General features: G+C 32.6%; 1 protein-coding gene and 1 non-coding gene across 6 annotated transcripts; one reads left to right on the top strand and one right to left on the bottom strand.

Annotated features, from left to right (window-relative positions):
• Positions 1-1,039: 1,039 nt before the first annotated feature.
• On the bottom strand, positions 1,040-1,148 carry LOC112008901 (small nucleolar RNA R71). Its single transcript, XR_002882617.1, has one exon. It is a non-coding gene; the product is annotated as a small nucleolar RNA R71 (small nucleolar RNA).
• Positions 1,149-9,830: 8,682 nt separating this feature from the next.
• On the top strand, positions 9,831-15,139 carry LOC112008887 (ATP-dependent Clp protease adapter protein CLPS1, chloroplastic). Of its 5 annotated transcripts, none has more exons than XM_024041252.2 (4): positions 9,845-9,970; positions 10,059-10,210; positions 13,125-13,294; positions 14,709-15,139. In XM_024041252.2, the coding sequence occupies exons 2-4, from the start codon at positions 10,115-10,117 to the stop codon at positions 14,968-14,970; spliced, it is 528 nt and encodes a 175-aa protein (XP_023897020.1). In that variant the 5' UTR covers positions 9,845-9,970; positions 10,059-10,114; the 3' UTR covers positions 14,971-15,139. The 5 variants fall into 5 exon arrangements, with proteins under 5 accessions (XP_023897021.1, XP_023897020.1, XP_023897019.1 ...); XM_065779051.1 differs by having other exon boundaries at positions 9,848-9,970; positions 13,144-13,294; XM_024041253.2 differs by having other exon boundaries at positions 9,831-10,210; positions 14,718-15,139.
• Positions 15,140-19,878: the final 4,739 nt, after the last annotated feature.

Genomic DNA, 19,878 nt, shown 5'->3' with positions numbered 1-19,878 from the left:
CTACGGATACAATTGATGATTTGGTTTTATACTTAAGAAACGAAGAAGAACATGCTTTAGATTTTTAAACATAAGTTTTAATGATGATATTTTCCATGATAGCAAGATTGATTTTTAGATTATCATGTAGTGAGTTGGGAAAAATTAATGATCATAAATATATGCTGATATGACTTACAAGATGGATTCCAAAACCTTAATTCATTTCCCTTGATTATTTACATCTTTTTATTGCTTTATATCTTTTGCTTAGTTTAACTATTTTCTTAATTTTATTATTTGCTTAGTTTATTTAATTTCAAAACAACCAATTTTTATTAAACTAGATTAGGATTAATTTGGTTAAGGTTTAATTAATTTCCTACGTTCATTCAAGTCCCTGTGGGTTCGACCTCGTTCTTATCAAACTATACTTCAGTATGGTTCGTACACTTGCGAGTATTTTTAAATTTCACAACAAGTTTTTAACGCCGTTGCAGGGGATTTGGTTAGGAAAATAAATTCGATCTTAATTGAATTTTTCCTTCTACTAGTTGTAGTTGAAATTTATTTTTTAAAATTAAAAAAGAAAACAAAAAAAAAATTCTTTGTGCTTGGTGTATGAGAACTTGGATACGTGATAAAGAAAATCGTCTTGTTAGTTTTGATTATTCATCCACAATGGGAGAAACAGGAGATGATTTAAAAACTCTTAGGGAGTTGTTTTCACCCACAACCACCAACCCTCCATCTTGCATAGTATTACCTGCAACCACTGCTGCACATTTTTAGTTGAAGCCACAGATAATTCACCTTCTTCCTACTTTTCATGGATTGGATAGAGAAGATCCTTATATGCATGTGAAGGATTTTCTTGAGATTTGTGCTACTTGTAAGTTCCAGAATTTCACTGATGACTCTGTTCGCTTGCGTCTATTCCCTTTTTCCTTGAAGGATAAGGCAAAAGCATAGCTTAATTCTTTGTCACATGGATCTATCACTTCATGGGAGCTATTGGTCACAAAATTCCTCTCTAAATTTTTCCCAATGGCCAAGACCAATGCTTTAAGGAGAGAAATTGCAAATTTTTATCAGGACGAACAAGAGAAATTTTATGAGAATTGGGAGAGATTTAAGGACTTGATCTTAAAGTGTCTTCATCATGGTTTTGAAACATGGAGACTAATACAATATTTTTATAATGGTTTGACTCAGACAAATCATAACATGATTGAGTCCACGAATGGTGGTGGATTTTTGAGTCTTATGGATGATGAGGCATACAAATTTCTTGAGAATTTATCAGAAAGCTCACAACAATGGGATTTTTCCAATCGTAGAGAGAGATCTGCCCCTGCAATTAATAAAGGAGGATTGTATGAAGTCAGTGAAGATCTAGACATAAAAGCTAGGTTGGACAATTTCACTCGTAAGGTTAAAGCTTTAGCTTTAGGTAGAGGGATGAATTTCGTCAATCAAGTTCAAAGTGAAACATGCTCTATTTGTGCAAGTCATGTGCATACAACACAAATGTGTCCTTCCACAGTTAGTTACCCTGAATACTATACTGAGCAAGCAACTACACTAAATAATTATGGAGGGCCACTTGCTAGTCCATTCTCAGAGACATATAATCCAAATTGGCAAAATTATTCTAATTTCTCTTGGAGGTAGAACCAAATGTAGATGGACAATAAATGCATCAACAAAGTCAATTTCGTCCATCTACTCAAGCATTTCCTCCCATTCCTCAATCAACTCCTCAATTTATGGCTCCACCAAGACAACAATCATCTTTGGAGGAGTCTCTCAAAACTCTCATGCACTCAACTAGCCAAGCCATTCAAGAGATGAAAAGTTCCACCCATTTGAATACTCAAGCTATTTAAAAGTTGAAAAATCAAGTTGGCCAGTTAGCAACCCAAGTTGGAGAGAGGGAAAAAGGAAAGTTTCCTAGTCAACCTATACCTAACCCAAAAGGGCAATAAGCAATTAATGGTTCTTCTAATTCTACTCATGCACATGAATCTGTTCAGTCTATTACTACCCTTAGGTCTAGTAACCAAGTTGATAATCAAATGAAAATGCCAGAAGTGGAGGATAATGAAAATACTGTGTTAGAGAAAAAAGGAGTTCACAGTTCACATGATGATCATAAAGAAAAGAAGAGCAACTCAACCTCAATTCCAATTCAAGATCTCAGGTCTCCCCTTGATAAAAGGTTTGTTCCTAAAGCTCCATTTCCTTAAAGTTTAATCAGTCCTCAGAAATGTGCACAATTTGGAGATATTTTAGAGGATTTTAAGCAAGTGCAAATAAACATTCCATTTCTTGATGCAATTCAGCAAGTTCCTGCTTATGCCAAGTTTCTAAAAGATCTTATGACAATAAAGAGAAAGACAAATGTTCCTAAAAAGGCATTTTTGATAGAGCAAGTCAGTTCAATCATTCAGAATAAATATCCAGTGAAATGTAAAGACCTAGGATCCCTTACAATGTCATGCAAGATTGGGGATCGTCTCATTGAGCAAGCTTTGCTAGATTTGGGGGCAAGTGTGAACCTAATGCCATATTCAATTTATTTACAGCTAGGTTTGGGGGAGTTGAAACCCACAACCATGACACTTCAATTAGCTGACAGGTCTGTGAAAATCCCTAGAGGTATTGTTGAGGATGTGCTGATTAAGGTGGATGCATTCTACTTTCCTGTTGACTTTGTTGTGTTAGACACTGAGCCTGCTCTGAATGCCAGTACACAAATCCATGTCATTTTGGGTCGCCCTTTCTTAGCCACATCCAATGCTTTGATCAATTGTCGGAGTGGTGTGATGAAGATTTCTTTTGGAAATATGACTATTGAGCTTAATATATTTGACATAAATAAGCAAGACCTAGACAATGAGGATATATGTGAGGTTAACATGATTAGGAGCCTAATCCATGATACTTTCCTATAATCAAGTTGTGAGGATCCCCTAAAGGATTTGCTTAACCCATTTTGATTGCAATTTGGATATTGAAAAATCAATTGAGGAGGTCAATGCATTGTTGGATTCTATTCCTCTCTTAAGTATTATTAGCTGGCAGCCAAAAGTTGTCCATTTTCCACTTTCTTCATCCCCATTCCTATCTATTGTAGAACTACCAAAGTGGGGTGACTTTTGGGAACACCAATTGATAAGTATACTTCAAGAGCATAAGAAAGCTATAGGTTGGAAAATTGCTGATATTAAGGGTATTAGTGCTTTTATGGTTATGCAAAGAATTCACTTGGAAGACACTGCAAAAGCTTCTCAACATGTTTTTGACCCAGGTAAGTTACAATATTATTGGACTAGTCCATTCATAATATGCATTATTTATCTCCATGGTGTTGTTGGGGTTTGGATGGTCCTATTTATCAAGATTAATCTCCATTTGTGTTAAATCTTTTTGCAAAAAAAAAAAAAAAAAAATCTTTTTCTTGTTTATTTTCTGCTTTTAGATTACTCTGTGTTTATTTTCTTGTTTAGCTTTGTTCTCTTTTGTTCTAGCTAATATTTGACAGAAGTTAAAATTTATAACAATCAACTTGATCAAGGTATGTCTCCTCCTTCTCCTTACCTTACTTGTTTCTACTTGATTCTCATGTTGCATATTAATATTTTGCTCTCTTTTCATTCAAGACATATATTTGAGAGTATCATTTTTAACATTGAGGACAATGTTTGGTTTAGGTTTGGGGGGGATGTACATAGATTTCTATCTTTTTGTTTTGTTTTGTTTAGTTGTGTTTAAAAAAAAAAAAAATCCTTTGCCTAGCTTGAGGTTTATGTTTTGAGTTTGTTATACTACTTTTGCTTAAAGAATTTCATTTCTTTCATGCTCAATTCATTTCATATGCATGTAGCCACTCAGACACAACTTGTTGTTGAAGGATAAAAATGATTAGAAAATCTTGATGATAACAATATGGAGACTGTAACCCTTGTGAGTTTTGAGCCAATCACTATTTTTGGAGGGCTATTTTTTTTTTTTTTCTAATCTTAAAGTTCATTTGGAAGTGCGTAACATATTTCCCTTGTTGTAGTCTCATTATTCTTTCTTTTGGCCAAGAAAAAAAAAGGATTTTATGCCACTTTCAAATATTTTGAAGTCATTGATGTTGAATGAACTATACTAGTCTTTGAGAGATGAGATTAGGCCATTTTTGTCTACTTTGAGCCATATATGTGTTTTTCTTTTTTGATACATCATCGCTAGTCACCCTGTTGAGCCTTTTAATTAGCCTTTCTTTCTTAAAGCCCTTATCCATAGTGTTTCAAGATAGAATTTGATCAATTTGTTTCAATGTGGTGGTTTGTGCGAGAATTCAAAGAAGAAAAAAAAAAGAATTCAAAAAAAAAAAAAAGGAAAAATGTCAAAAAGGAAGAAAATAAAAAGAGTTCTCATCAAATTTTGAGAAGTGAAATGGAAGGAAGGAGTACTGCTTTGAAGAAGAAGAGGTGAAAAAAAATTGTTGAATGGAAATTCCAAAAAGAGTTGACATTCTGACAAATCTTGAAAACACTTCTTATTATTTACCTTCACTCATTTTATTTCATTCCCTTTGCTTTTACCCTACATTACGTCCTAATAAAGTCCTTATTTGATCTTGAAGATTATGCAATTCAGATATTGATATGACTAAATAAAAAGTGTGGTATAAATTCTTTTTGGCATTCTTTTAATGAGACTACTTGTTCTTTCTTGATTAAGTGTTTTTCATGTGATTTATATGTGAGATGTTTGATTTTGCTTACATTATTCCGCTCACATATATTGTTGGGAGTGTTACAATCCAATTCAGAGTGATTTCATTTGTTGAGTGATAACATCGGAAAGATTTGAGTTGAAGCATACTTTCAAATAGAGATTCGAGTCAAATTTATTCTAAAACTAAGAGTATGTTTGGATTGGCTACCACTTTTCACTCACATTGAGTTTTGATGGCATGAGAAATTTCTTTAGCATTTGTAATGTTTTTGAACTTGAACTAATACTCTTTGCAAAAAGCAATTGAAAAAAAAAATAAAAATATTGTTTGATTTTCTTTGTTTATTTTTTTTAGTATTCATTCTCAGAATTTTGTGGGTATATTTCCTGCAAATCCTCACAAGACTACAACTCGTCCACTAGTGTAAGCTAGGGGTTTAGAGGCTTGTTGCATACGCTAAATGCAATCGAAAATTCCAACGAAAGTGGATTAGTTAGCATTTCCTTTTTCTTTGCTTTAATTTCTTTGTTTTGTTTTACTCTTTATTTGTTTTGCTCGTGGACTAGCAAAATGTAGGTTTGGGGGTATTTGATGTGCATGAAATATATACAATATTAAGTACCATCAAATTTGCATGGTTAGCATTCCTTTTATATTATTTTGTAACTGATTATATAATATCTTTGTGTTGTAGGTAACAAGAGCTTTACATGCAAAGTGGGGCTAGGCCAATTGAATCAAGCCAACTTACATCCAGCCAGGCATGAATTCATGAGAAGACCAACCCAATTAAATTTAAGTCCAATTGGAGCAAGGAATTAAAGGAAATTTGCACCAAATCCAAGTCCAATTCGGATTAGGATTCCAGCCTGCACATCAGTTAGTATTTTCGGCATAACTTTCAGTTCAGATGTCCAATCAAGATGATTCAAGTTGGGCTGGAAAGATAACTTAAAGGGCTACAACTTTATAGTTTACCAAAAGACCAAATTCTGACATTAATTGGGCCAAAATCGTCAGTTAAGTGAAGCCTAAAAATATGGGATTTTCTCCAAACGGGAATTCAACTTGTAATAGGATTCCTTGACCTATTTAAAGGCTTTTTAGGGAAAAAATTCAGGGACGCTAGTACTAGGGCTGAGATGCAAAACAAGAAATTGGAGCAAGAGGCAGTGCCGCATGTGGCTTCTCTGTAACTTTTCTCCATGATAGCATTGTGACTATTTCTCTCTCTATTTTATTTGTCTAGTTTAATGTTTAGTATTTTATTCTTTTGTTTTATTTCAATTACCATGAGTAGCTAAATTTATAATTAGGGTTGAGGATGAAACCTTGTTAAGGATTATTAGTAATATTTATGTGATTTGATTTTTCCCACAATAGTTGTTCTTTAATGATTTAAATTGTTCTTGCTTCATATCAATTGACTAAGATGGGATTCTAGATATGAGTTCAATCATGTTTTTCTCCTGATTTAGGATTTGTCTTAATTAATTGAATGCTTGGTTTATTAATTCTTGATTATAAAATTGGATATCACTTGTGATTTGTCTGTCAATGGATACAATTTATGATTTGATTTTAGAATTGGATATATCTTGTGATTTGTTTGGCTATGGATACAATTGATGATTTAGTTTTATACTTAAGAAGCGAAGAAGAACATGCTTTAGATTTTTAAACATAAGTTTTAATGATGATATTTTCCATGATAGCAAGATTGATTTTTAGATTATCATGTAGTGAGTTGGGAAAAATTAATGATCATAAATATATGCTGATATGACTTACAAGATGGATTCCAAAACCTTAATTCATTTCCCTTGATTATTTACATCTTTTTATTGCTTTATATCTTTTGCTTAGTTTAACTATTTGCTTAATTTTATTATTTGCTTAGTTTATTTAATTTCAAAACAACCAATTTTTATTAAACTAGATTAGGATTAATTTGGTTAAGGTTTAAAATTTATAATTAGGGTTGAGGATGAAACCTTGTTAAGGATTATTAGTAATATTTATGTGATTTGATTTTTCCCACAATAGTTGTTCTTTAATGATTTAAATTGTTCTTGCTTCATATCAATTGACTAAGATGGGATTCTAGATATGAGTTCAATCATGTTTTTCTCCTGATTTAGGATTTGTCTTAATTAATTGAATGCTTGGTTTATTAATTCTTGATTATAAAATTGGATATCACTTGTGATTTGTCTGTCAATGGATACAATTTATGATTTGATTTTAGAATTGGATATATCTTGTGATTTGTTTGGCTATGGATACAATTGATGATTTAGTTTTATACTTAAGAAGCGAAGAAGAACATGCTTTAGATTTTTAAACATAAGTTTTAATGATGATATTTTCCATGATAGCAAGATTGATTTTTAGATTATCATGTAGTGAGTTGGGAAAAATTAATGATCATAAATATATGCTGATATGACTTACAAGATGGATTCCAAAACCTTAATTCATTTCCCTTGATTATTTACATCTTTTTATTGCTTTATATCTTTTGCTTAGTTTAACTATTTGCTTAATTTTATTATTTGCTTAGTTTATTTAATTTCAAAACAACCAATTTTTATTAAACTAGATTAGGATTAATTTGGTTAAGGTTTAATTAATTTTCCTACGTTCATTCAAGTCCCTGTGGGTTCGACCTCGTTCTTGTCAAACTATACTTTGGTACGGTTCATACACTTGCAAGTATTTTAAAATTTCACAACACCTACCAGTATGCATGGTGTGCACGCTCCCTTCGCGATCACCTCTCCGTTCGAGGTTGACAAAAGGATCGTCTTGCTTGGATCCCAGAGACTCTGCTTCGTGTGGAGCTAATCCTACCATAGCCAACCATTGGACTCACTATTACATAAGTTCTTCCCACAAACGACGCCAATTGTAAGGGCACGGTTTACAGCCCAAGCCTAATATGTATGGGATTGTGGGTTAATGAGCCCAGCATAATGAATTTGTAAAGAGTGGGTCCAAGAACTAAGCCCTAGAGAATCTAACAATGGCTAGGAAGTGTTTGAAAGACGATCATGCAAGAAAAAGGTACGTAAAATAGTGTCAACGTATTGCTGAGGAGGCAAATATTTGCATAGATCAATGAAGCTAGTTACAAGTGTAGTTCTGGTTGCTACAGTCTCCTCTCTCTCTCCCTCTCTCTTTTTTCCTACCCTTTTCATGGAGGGGTTTCTTTATTATATAGTCCCTCTTAGGCAATCTTTACCCTACACTTGTTGATAATTTAGGTTGCTACTTGAGTACTTGTCCCATCAAACATCTCCTATGGCCCCTCTGTGAGTTGCGATGACCAAGGAAATATTGTTCAAGGGTCTTCTCCACATAAATGCGATCAGAAAAGCAACTGTAATGTATTTAATGCGGCAGCAGCATCTTTTCCTTAGATATTTTCGAGTCCCCTTCATTCTTGTGTGTCTCTGAGGCATGCTTCCATCACTGGGGCTTCTATGGAGGTCATTCTTACAGCGGGAATTCAGGCTTAAGGCGTATCAACCATAGCCGAGGAGGAGTTGCTCCTCGGACCACCTTCTATTCATTTCTTAATCTTGAGACTTTAAACTAGAATTTCTCAACTTTATTTGTCTCTCCTCGGACATGCCAATGCCTTTGGATAAGGCCCAAGGCCCAATATATGAATTTTTGGGCCCTTATCCCTACAAATCTTTTTATGACATAACCAATTTATGTTGAATTTTATCATTCTTAATTTAAAAACATCCATAACAAGAACTGATTGTGCCAGTAAAATTTATAAAATTATTCATGCATTTGAAAAAACTTAGTCTTTTTAAAAAATCAAGATTTTTTTTAAACATATGTGAACATCATTATGATAATTTTCATTGTCATCATTTTGTTGTATGAATTCATCATTTGCTAATTCCTTTTGATAAATTTCTTGTCCATTTATGAGATTTATAGATAAATTGTTTGTTGTATTTTTTATTTAAAAATTTTCATATCATTATTGATATTTTCTACTATATATTTATAATTAATAAATAACCGCAAATAAAAGAAAACTATTTTTTTTTTTTTTGAGAAAGAAAAGAAAACTATTTACAATATATAAAAAAAAATGATATGGCAAGAAATAAATTTTAAAGCACAAAATAATATAATCTAATTTATTAAAGGCATTATTGCAAGTTTACATAGCAATAAAATTACGTAATGACTTAATAGTCTCAACCTGCCAATATAAAGGTGGATTAAACACGTAATTAATACTAACCAAGACAAGATTATTTTAATATAGAAGATCAAAATATCATGGTTCATTCATAACATTTAACAAATATAGATGGTCTTTGAAAAAGAAAGTTTATTTTATCCCGGGTAAGACAATGCATGGTTAAGGAAGGTAGAAATCAAATTTTCAATTGTTGATTTTGGTGCAGAGAGAGAGAGAGATTGTTTGGTGTGTTGCCATGTAAGAGATTAGGTGATTAATATTGACAATTTACCACATGAAATAATGGTTTACAAAATTTAAAGTTTCAAAATGTTAGGAGAAATTGATGATAATTTAGAGTTTCATATTCACATCAGGTGATGTGCTCAGGCTTTATATCATGCCATGTTTCTCAAAAAAAAAAAAGGCTTTATATCATGCCATAAGTAATTTTGAAATGTCATTATTATTGTACGCATCATGTGATAGATAATTACACCTCAACTAAAAAATATTAACAAAAGATTTGGTTCACACCTCTAAAGTCCATATGGATTCAAAGTTTAATGCTGATCTTTGCAAGGACTACCTAAGGACCATAACTTCAACTTTTGAACAGATTCTATTGAAAAAAAAAAACGTTCGACTTTTTTGACGAGTACAGAATACTATCCCAAAAAAAAAATGAATGATGTAAAAATGACCTTAAAATTACGTAAATGCCATATATTTGAATTAAAAAAAAAAATCAAAAAATTTGTAACTCAACTATTATTTATATTATGTCAACGTTTAGAATTTTAATTCTTCACTCTAGTTAAGGATTTTTTAAAAGGTTGTTTGTTTTTTTATATATGTATTTTTTTTTATGTTTTAATAGGAAAGATATGTTAATTAGGTAGTTGGTAAAAAAACAAGAGAAGTCGCTTAAATTTTCTATCCCCTCACTAATTTTTATCTACCAACTTTTTCACTCCCCAACGAAACGTAGCCTAATTGTGTGCGGCGCGGCACAAACGGCATCTCTTTCGTTCAGTTTTCTGGTAGTTCTCTGAGTCTCTCTCTGTTGTAAAAAAGCCACCCGTTTATATTTATATATTTTATTTATTAATTTCATTAATGGCCAAAAAGAAAAAATAAAATAAAATCCAGAGAAGAAGAAGAAGAATGAAGAATATCCAATTTCCATGATTGAGATAATAAGTGTGAGAAAAAGGAGATGGAGACTGCTATATGTGGCAGATTGGCTCTCTCACCCAACCACGTCTTCAACTCCAAACCTGGTATTTTTTTTTTTCCTTCAAATTCATTGTTTTTGTGTATGCTTGAATTCCAAATGATCTCTTTCATTGATCTTCTATCTGGGTCAGATTGCTTTAATTCACTTTTAAATCCGAAGCTTGATCGTTCTGATTTACATTTTTTGTGCTTAATATTTGTTCTATTAGCTTTGGACAACTCTATATCTTTTTTGCAAAAATTTTATTGCATACCCAGAATATATGTAATATTTTCCTTCTGGGTTTTTTTTTTTTTTTTTTTTTTTTTTGAACAAAGGGCACCTTACGAGATATTCTTAGAGAACCAAAATCACCTGGAGCAATACAAATATATGTAAGATTTTTATGCTTTAAGGGCTCTGTTCCTACTTCTTATCCTCAAAGATAGAGAGGACTGGTACTTGTATTAAAAATAAAAACAAAGATAGAGAGGACTGGCAACAGCTTCTCTTTCCTAGCCCTCATATCCCAAATGGGTTGGGTTGGGTTGAGTTGATTTACCATCATCTGGTTAAAAAAATTATACTTTATCCATCAAAGGTTATATATTTTAATATAGGTCCTAAAGTTTGGAGGCGATTAAATTTTACAGCCTAAAATTTTAGAATTTGGATTTTATCCCTAAAGTTTGGCGTGTTTGGATTTTACATCATGACATTTCGAAACTTAAATTTTACTCTCTAAAGTTTAGGGTTGTTACACCCCAAAATTCTGAAACTTTAGGATGTATAATTCAAACACTCCAAAATTTTAGGGAGTAAAATCCAAACACTTTTAAAATAGAGGGGTAAAATTCAAATTTTGAAACATCAAGGTGTAAAATTCAAATATCACCAAACTTCAAGATATAAAATCTAATCACCCCAAACTTTAGGAGTGTAATTTGCAATATTTTCTTTTAATATTTTTTTCAACCCCAAATCTATAAAATTTACATTTGCAAATTTTCAATCACACGCTTTAAAAAGAGAACATAATGACAAGGGTAAATAACCTTTTAAACCCTCTATAAATCCCAGTGACATTCAATAAAAATTACTCTATTATTGGGTGGTTTCAAATTAAACCCTATGATTTCAAAAGTTTTAAACTAACCTTGAATTTTTAGGCAGCTACAAATTAAACCTTGTAATATCGTTAGTTTCAAATCGAACTCTGCACTTTTAAAATAATGTCTATTTTTGATAATTTGATAAGAGGAGGAGGATTTGAACTTTGGATGTCTCAATTGAAAGCACTAGGAGTTGCTTGTTGAACTACAAAATAATATCAATTTAACCTTGAACTCTTTTAGTTTGATATTTGGGTCTGATGGGGGATTTGATTTGAAACAAATGAAACTATAGGGTTCAATGTGCAACCATCTTTAACCTCATGGTTTAATTTGTAACTTTTGAAACTATAAGGCTTATTTTGAAATCACCCTGAAGCATAGGATTTGAATGCAATTTGTCCTAATAACAACTTCATTACAATCTGAATAAATTAAACTCATGAACCAAAATCAAATACAATTAGACCTTAAATAGGTAAAGTTTAACTTTTTATACTATATGTGGACAATTCGAACTTAACCATTGGTGGATTAATTGCAATTTCCCCTTCTTTTTTTTTCTAAATAAGTTCGAGTAGAAGCTTAATTCTGAAAGTAAAGAAGGGTGAAGCCCAGGTGCTCAGAATTTATACAATGGCCTCCAACCAAGAGAAAAATAAAAAAAAATCAACCTCCAAGTTAAGAAATAACTTTAGTTTATGCTGGCAGTAAACATGTAGTTTATGCAATGGCCTCTTGATTGAGCAGTGCCCTTGACAGTATAATATATATGTAAGTGTATATTTATATGGCAAAACTTAGGTACAATTCCTTAGGTGTTGTACTTCAAATTCCCCATTTAAATTAAACCATGTGGTTGCATTGACCAATGCAACACAAAAGGTGTTATCTTCCCCCACAAATCACAATAGGTCTGCAGTTTGTAGAAACTGAATCTAAATTTGTTAGCTGCATTCTATATGTTGGGATTTTCATCATGTTTTTGTATCTGAACTTTAGTGGGTTTTATTTACTTGGTGCTTTGGGAATCCTATATCAAACATTGAAAGACACCAGATTTTGATAGTGTGATTGGAAAGTGAGTATCATTAGTGGTAATTGATGGAGTACCTGTTACTGCTTAAGGATGCATGTTTTTCCACAAGTTGGTTGTTTTTTTAACTCCTTAAAGAGTGGTTGCTGTGCTTGATTTTATGGACTAAGTTTCTCTATCACTTTATTATACTTGTAACTTGTAAGTTGCGCTAGAATTTTGTTTTCACAACTTGTAGTGGATCCAATCATAATAAAGTGACTAAATTTTACACTGGCCGTCAATCTATGACAACCCTTCTCCTTTTTCTGGGTTTGACACTGGCTGTGAACAAAATATTTGACACTAAGCCCAGACATAGATGGAGTTGTTGTATTGATTTCATTAAGCGTTTCTTCTAGGTCTTAACCAAAATATTAGTATTAATTTTATGACCTTTATCTAGGTTAAATGATTTTTTCTTTTGTTAAAACTTTACAGTTGGATATTAAAATTCTTGATTAAACATTAATAGATTATATTAAAAGCACTTGGAATGCTTATAAGATATACATTTTGCTTGGTGATTTCTAACCATTACTGTTCATAAATCCTGATGACGTGAGTTCATATTTTTTGATTAGTTGTCTTGCCTAATCTGATATCTTTCTACTTTTTAACCTAATAGCATGAATTGAGATTAGTTTTTCCTTTTTATTAACTAATAAATAATAGTGGACCCCCAGAGCTTCACATGTCAATCCCTTTTTAAAAAAAATGAATAGAACATTATTTGGGGGTCATCTGTCTTCTTGAACAAATGTTTGACAGGTTTTCATTGATGATAATAGTTGAAAATATCTACAACAGGGGACAAAAATTCCCTATGTAAAGGACAATGCACAAATCATGGGATTCCCATGGCTGTATCAGCAACAGGACAGGATAAAGGAGGAGGTTTGTTGGAGAGACCAATTATTGAGAAAACTACTCCTGGCCGTGAATCAGAGTTTGATTTGAGGTATAGGCTAAATTTTGATGCTGCTCATTTTCAAATAGTTTTGACATGTAATTAGTTGTATCTTTACTCTTGTTTTCAGATAAGTAATAGGAACCTTTATTAAAAAGAGGGGAAAAACGTCAAGTACACTCCATTTGTTTCGATAGAAAACCTTGTGTAGAGATAGTTTTCTGTCTTTTCTAGTGTTTGGTAGCATCAGAAAAAATAAGTCAAAGGAAAACTATTTTTGATCAACAGAAAAAGTATAGCTTATTTTTAAAGATTGTTTTCCACTATTTTTTTTTTTTTTTTTGGGAAAACAACTATATCTCACAATAAGCTAAATAAGAGAAGTTTATTTTTCAGCTCATTTAAGGTTTTTACCAAACATAGGAAAATGAGATGGTTTTATAGAAAATACTTTTTGGAAAATGACTTATTTTCTAGAAAACATTATCGCCGAAACAAAAAGAGAGTATAAGAAAGGTTTTTAAAGATTATTATATAAAATTCAAGAAAATATAAAGAAGAAGAAAAAGTAATACTACCAAGAGCAGACATCCAGTCATATAAAGATCTCAAAAGTAGACTCTTTTATCTTTCCTACTTATCAAATAGAGATTTTAATTCCTAGAAAGCTCAACATATTAAAGGCTCAATTATCTCTCTCTCTCCAAGTGCTCTATACAATGATCCTTAACCTCATGAATTCTGCACCTGTTATGGGTTCAATTAAGCTAGACCTTTGAAAGGAGAAGTACCATTATTCTACCATTATTAAAATGAAAGAAAATGTATAAGTTAAATACTATGGTTTAAGTTACTTTTCTGACTAAAGATTGAATCGCAGTGAGGAGTTACAAAGTAACACCAATAGAGGGTAAGACAAAGGACAGTCTGTTCAGGTCGTCTTGTTATGTGCAATGTTGAGTGAAAGGCAATGCATGCGCTAATAAAGGTGGTGTGCGGGCTAAAGATAGTGTAAGGAGTAAGGACAAAAAGAACTTAGTTGAAATTAGGAGAGGACATGGTAATTAGGACTTAACAGCAGTACTACAAAGAACTCCTCTAGCCAATTCTAATTACTTGTACATATAGTTTGTTGCTTTTCATTAATTGGGTAATGTTTCTAATTTAAATGTTGGTTTTTAACCACTTGAGTATTTGTTTTATAATTTGTTGATATGATTATGGAGACATCTGTTGTTATATTCAAAGTCCCTCATAATATGAAATCCCCCTGCTGAATCAAGTTAGTAGTTCAGTGATTGAAATATTCATCCTCATTTCTTTTCACCAGATTGAACTCTCTGAGTAAAGGATATATTGTATTAGAATGCATTTGCGCTAAACATGGTGCTAAATGTTTCTTTCTCATAGAATATAATGAAATGGAATGCAGCAGTTTTAACATTGTTATTTCCTGACTGTTAAGGAAATCAAGGAAAACGGCTCCACCTTATCGTGTTATACTGCATAATGACAACTACAATAAACGGGAATATGTTGTCCAAGTACTGATGAAGGTTATCCCTGGGATGACTCTTGATAATGCAGTTAATATTATGCAAGAAGCACACTACAATGGCTTGTCAGTGGTGATAATTTGTGCCCAGGCAGATGCCGAAGATCACTGCATGCAACTAAGGGGCAATGGACTTCTCAGCTTAATTGAACCTGCAAGTGGCGGGTGCTGAGGACAGGCCCAGTGAAACCACATGGTTTATTGATTTTACTGCTCTCTTGTCCTTAGATGTACATAAACCAGTAGTACTCATATTTTAATGAATCTTGCTCATCCTATCGTCAAATTAAGACAAGAATGGTTGTTGATTCGAATAAAATTGGTTTAATTTACAGTTACAACCTAGAATACAATGTGTTATTTTAGGAAATCGCATTAGGATATTCCTACTCCATTTGAGTGGAGACTAATCCTTATGCCTACACGAAATCATCCTCTTACCACTTCAAGCAAGTTATTCTGTGGGAATCAAACCTAAGCTGACCCATGAGTTAATTAAAGATAATTAGGATATATTCATGAACATTTTATTCTCAAGTCATCACCTCATTCAAGCATATGCTATAGGAACATCAGTTGGTGCTAGCTCCCATGTCCATCCAGTAATGATTCTGGTACTCATGGTCACTGACTCCCTGGACTTCTAGAGTTGGACGATTATTATTGGTCATATAATGCAATTACATGTGGTTTGGAAATCAGTCCACAGCAACAATAGCTAGAAATGCCTGGTAGGAAATTGAGTATGTTTGGATGGGAATATTCCATGCAGAACTTCTTCTCTCCTGTACTCTTTTTTTCTCCCATCTCCCTTGATTCAAACATAGAATTAAATGTATATCTAAAAGACTTTATTGATTATATAAACTAGCATGTTCACACACTAATATGTGTGTTTAGAGGCTCTTCAATTTTAAATAATAAAAAAAAATACAAAATTTTTAAAGTTGCAAGTAGTTATATTTTATTTATTTTTTATGTGAAGTAGTTATATTTTAAATTAGAACATATGTCCTAATTTTGTGGAATTTGAATTTTATATTTCTCAATTTACCTTTATATCCTTAATTCATCTTATTGTTAACGGGAAAGCACCGACGTAGCTACAGGGGTGTCGCACCGACGTCCAACGTGGGGTGTGGTGGGCAACGCCACTACCCGCGTGTCAGAGCTTTTTTTTTTTCATTTCTAGATTCGCGCTGATTCACATCGAATCGGCACCGACTCGGGCTGATTCACGCCGAATTGGTTAGTATCAGTCGATCGAAACCAACTGATTCAAGCCGTATCAGCCGATTCAGGCCAATACCGGCTTTGAACCAAGCTGAAATTCAAGTAAAAAAAAAAAAATTTTTCTTTTTTTTAAAAGTTGCAAAAACCCCTTTTTTTTAATTAAAAAAAAAAAAAAAAAACCCTAAAACCATCGCTACCTCTCTTTGCCTCTCTCTACTCTCTACTCTCTACCTCTTTCTGCATTCTAATTTCAATGTTTTAGTTTCAAACTTGTGGATTGTATTTAATTTATGAACATCATGTTTTAGTTATCATCTACTATTACTCTTAAATTGGTATATGTTTATATAATGTGAAAAAAATATGCTTAGCAATATATAGAAAATAAAAATAAAAATATTTTTAATAATTTTTTAATTGCCGCACCCCACCCTACTTAGGGGTGTTAATGTTCGACCCAACTCGCAAGCACAACACAAACTCGATACCGATTTTTGCGGGTTAGGATTAGGCTTTAATGAGTTTAGGTCATAAATGAGTTGACCCAAAAACAACACGATAAGAAACGTGTCATAAGCAGGTCAACTCATGTAATCCACAACATTTGACACGACAATTTATTTGTGTCAATTCGAAATGACCTACTTAACACAACCCATTTAACTCATATAACAAATAAATATTCATTTTAGATTTGTCAAATAGCTTTTATATGCAACATTTATTTTAAATTTAAAAAGAAAAGTGAGTAATTACAAAAACTTACAAATGATATAATTGGAAATTGAAACTTTACAAACCCTAAATCTCTAAACCCTACAAACCCTAAATCTCTAAACCTTCTTATAAATATTTTATTTTATTTTTTTATTTCAGTCGTACTATTCACTCTACTATCTTATAGTCTCACGCCTAATTCTCAAACTCAAAGTCTCAAACCGGTTATTGCTCTCTCTCTCTCTCTCTCTCTCATGTGTTTAGTGAGTTTTAGAATTTAAGAAAACCATTTTCTTAGTGTTTCAAAATTCTGCAGTAGTTTTTTCTGCATAATGTTTTTGTTTTATAAACTTTGAATCCATGTGCAGTTATTAACATATGAGATATATTAATTGTTGATTAAGGCCATGGTTATAGCTTTTTTCTTGTGCCATGTTTTTTTTTTTTTTTTTTTTTTGGTGTTTGTATTAGCATTGGACACTATCTACATATCTTGCAAGTGGGTTTATTGAGATAGTTTATAAACTAGAATTTATGGATGATAATTGCAGCATAGTCAAGATTAGCCTACTATTTGCTCCAACTCTTTCAATATTGATACTTAGCATTTGGTAAATTTCAAGGATATTATATTTTTGTTGAACTATGTTATTTTATTTTTGTTGAACTATGTTATTTTATTTTTGGATTGAAGTGTATGCACTTGTTTTGGAGTGTAAAAAACATATTTCTAGATGAATGTTATATTTTTGTCAAACTATATTATTTTGAATATGGGTTGAAAACTTGAAGTGTATGCACTGCTTTTGGGATGTAAAAAAAATTATTTCTAGATGGATGTTGTTAAGACATATGTGAATCATATTAGGAATATATGTCAATATAGAATTAGCTAATCATTTGACAAAACGCACTTTATTTGTAATTGGATAGATCTAAGATGTGTTTAATACTTCAAGAAATAAGGTTTTAAGTCAAAGTGTTAAAACCATGCAAGTTTGTCCAAGAATCAAGTGAAGAAGTACTGGATTTTAAAACTCAACAACTAGTATCTATCGAAATTTAAAAGGCTGTTTAAGCCCGATGCTCGACAACTACTCCATAGATAGGGTATCTATCAAGGTTTAAGAAAATCAGTTTTTCAAATCTGATTTCACTCCAATCTGTGTGTAGATATTTGAGCTTTCTTTTCTCACAACCCTAAACATATATAAGGATTGTTTTAAGGGCCGTCACAACGAATGCACCTCAATGCAAAAGTTTTTCACAAGCATATTGTGAACCGAAGACATATGCCCTAATTCATCTTTCTCTTGAAGAAGCTACTACGTTTGTACATCGTAGGGTTCAGTAACCAAAGAGTTTTGTGATCTTCATCGTGTTGATGAACTGAAAAACTTTGTGGTCAACATCCTTCTCAAGTTGGTGTATAAGCCGCGTACTGGGATCCATGCATCGAATTGATTAGTCACGTACTGGAAGCCGTGCATTAAAAGGAGAAATTGTCACTACAGAACAAATCTAATTGGGTATTAGGGTAAAGGTCCAACTATAGGTTGGTATAAGTTACTAGGATTTCTTTACTTGTAACTACTTATTGTGATAATAGTAGATTCTAGGTAGTAGTGACCTTAAAATCACCCGATAAGGTTTTTGCCGTCTAGGTTTTTCCCATTTGTAAATAAATCACCGTGTCAATTTATTTTTCACTGCATATTAACTTAGTTAGTGATTTGTTTGTGCTACCACGCTTATTGCATACTAATTGAATTAATTAATTAACTTGGCTAATTAATTAGTTAATTCATCACAATAGGTCAATACATTCTTGGCCTATCAAGTAGTATCAGAGCAGGTATACTCTGATTAGAGTTAATCTTTGCTGTGTGATCCATTGACCCTTGTTTGTCATGGATAAAAGACAGTATCTTATTATACCTCCTTTATTTAATGGCACTAACTATGCATACTGAAGAGTACACATAAGAGCTTTCTTGCAGTCATTAGATAAGAAAGTGTGGCAAGCTATGGAGATAGGCTAGACCAAGCCAAAGGAAGTGCCAACTGATTGGGATTATGCGAAGATCAAGGCAGAAAATTTCAACAGCAGGGCATTAAATGCGTTATTCAGTGTGGTCACGAATGAGGAGTTGAAGAAGATATCCTCTACTGAAACTGCAAAGGAAGCAGAGACTATCCTCCAAACAACTTATAAAGGAACTAAGGCTATCAAGAGTTCAAAACTTCAGAGGCTTATCACAAGCTTTGAAGAGATTAAGATGGAGAAGAATGAGCCATTCGATGAGTTCTATGCCAAACTCAAGGACATAGTAAATTCAGTTTTTAATCTTAGGGAAACCATTCTCGAACCCAAGATTTTTAGAAAGGTGCTCAGATCTCTACCTGAGAGATTTTATGCCAAGACTAGTACAATTGAGGAATCAAAGGATATTGACAAAATTCCTTTGACAGAGCTAGTTAGCAATCTCCAAACCTATAAGTTGGGTTTGACAAGGATTGTGAAATCTAGTAAGGGTAAGAGCATGGCATTGAAGGCTAAAAGCAGTGACACTGATGATTCTTCAGACGATGAAGATTCTAAAATAAAATCCTACATCACGAGGCAGTTCAAAAAGTTCATGAAGAATGCAAATGGTAAAGGATTTGATAAAGACCGCAAGCAATCCAATTCATCTTGGTTTAAGAACCAAGACAAAGGAAAGAAGGATGCTAGGAATGGCGGTTAGTAAACTGTTCCCTCTAGACCAAAGTGCTTTGGGTGTCAAGGCTTCGGTCACATGAAACAAGAATGCCCCACATATCTCAAGACTATTGGAAAAAGCAAGGCACTTGCTGCTACTTTGAGCGACATCAAGCCTGATGATAATTCTAATAATGAGGATGATGGAATCCTAAATGCCTTCGCTGCCACTGTAAATCCTACTGAGAGGATTGTTGAAGATGTGGATGATGAAGAGGACTTGGTAGAGTCTAAATTTGAGAAGATGGATGAATAAGATGACATCCACACAGCCTATGCAAAATTATACAAGGTCTTGGAAAAGTATGAGAAGTTGTATAGGTTGGCTACCAAGAAGCTCAGTGATGTGGAGCTAAAATAAGAATAAAT

This window comes from Quercus suber, unplaced genomic scaffold (genome assembly GCF_002906115.3).
Source record: "Quercus suber isolate HL8 unplaced genomic scaffold, Cork oak 2.0 scaffold_197, whole genome shotgun sequence".
Taxonomy (NCBI): Eukaryota; Viridiplantae; Streptophyta; class Magnoliopsida; order Fagales; family Fagaceae; genus Quercus; species Quercus suber.
Note: the sequence above shows the minus strand (reverse complement) of the source record. Positions and strands in the feature narration are given on the sequence as shown.

Bases quoted from the DNA above. Each gene is read 5' to 3' on its own strand.
- LOC112008887 (XM_024041252.2), top strand. From the start codon at position 10,115: ATGATTGAGATAATAAGTGTGAGAAAAAGGAGATGGAGACTGCTATAT. The intron at 10,211-13,124 runs GTATTTTTTTTT...TGATGATAATAG, and splicing joins CGTCTTCAACTCCAAACCTG to TTGAAAATATCTACAACAGG. The intron at 13,295-14,708 runs GTATAGGCTAAA...CTGACTGTTAAG, and splicing joins GAATCAGAGTTTGATTTGAG to GAAATCAAGGAAAACGGCTC.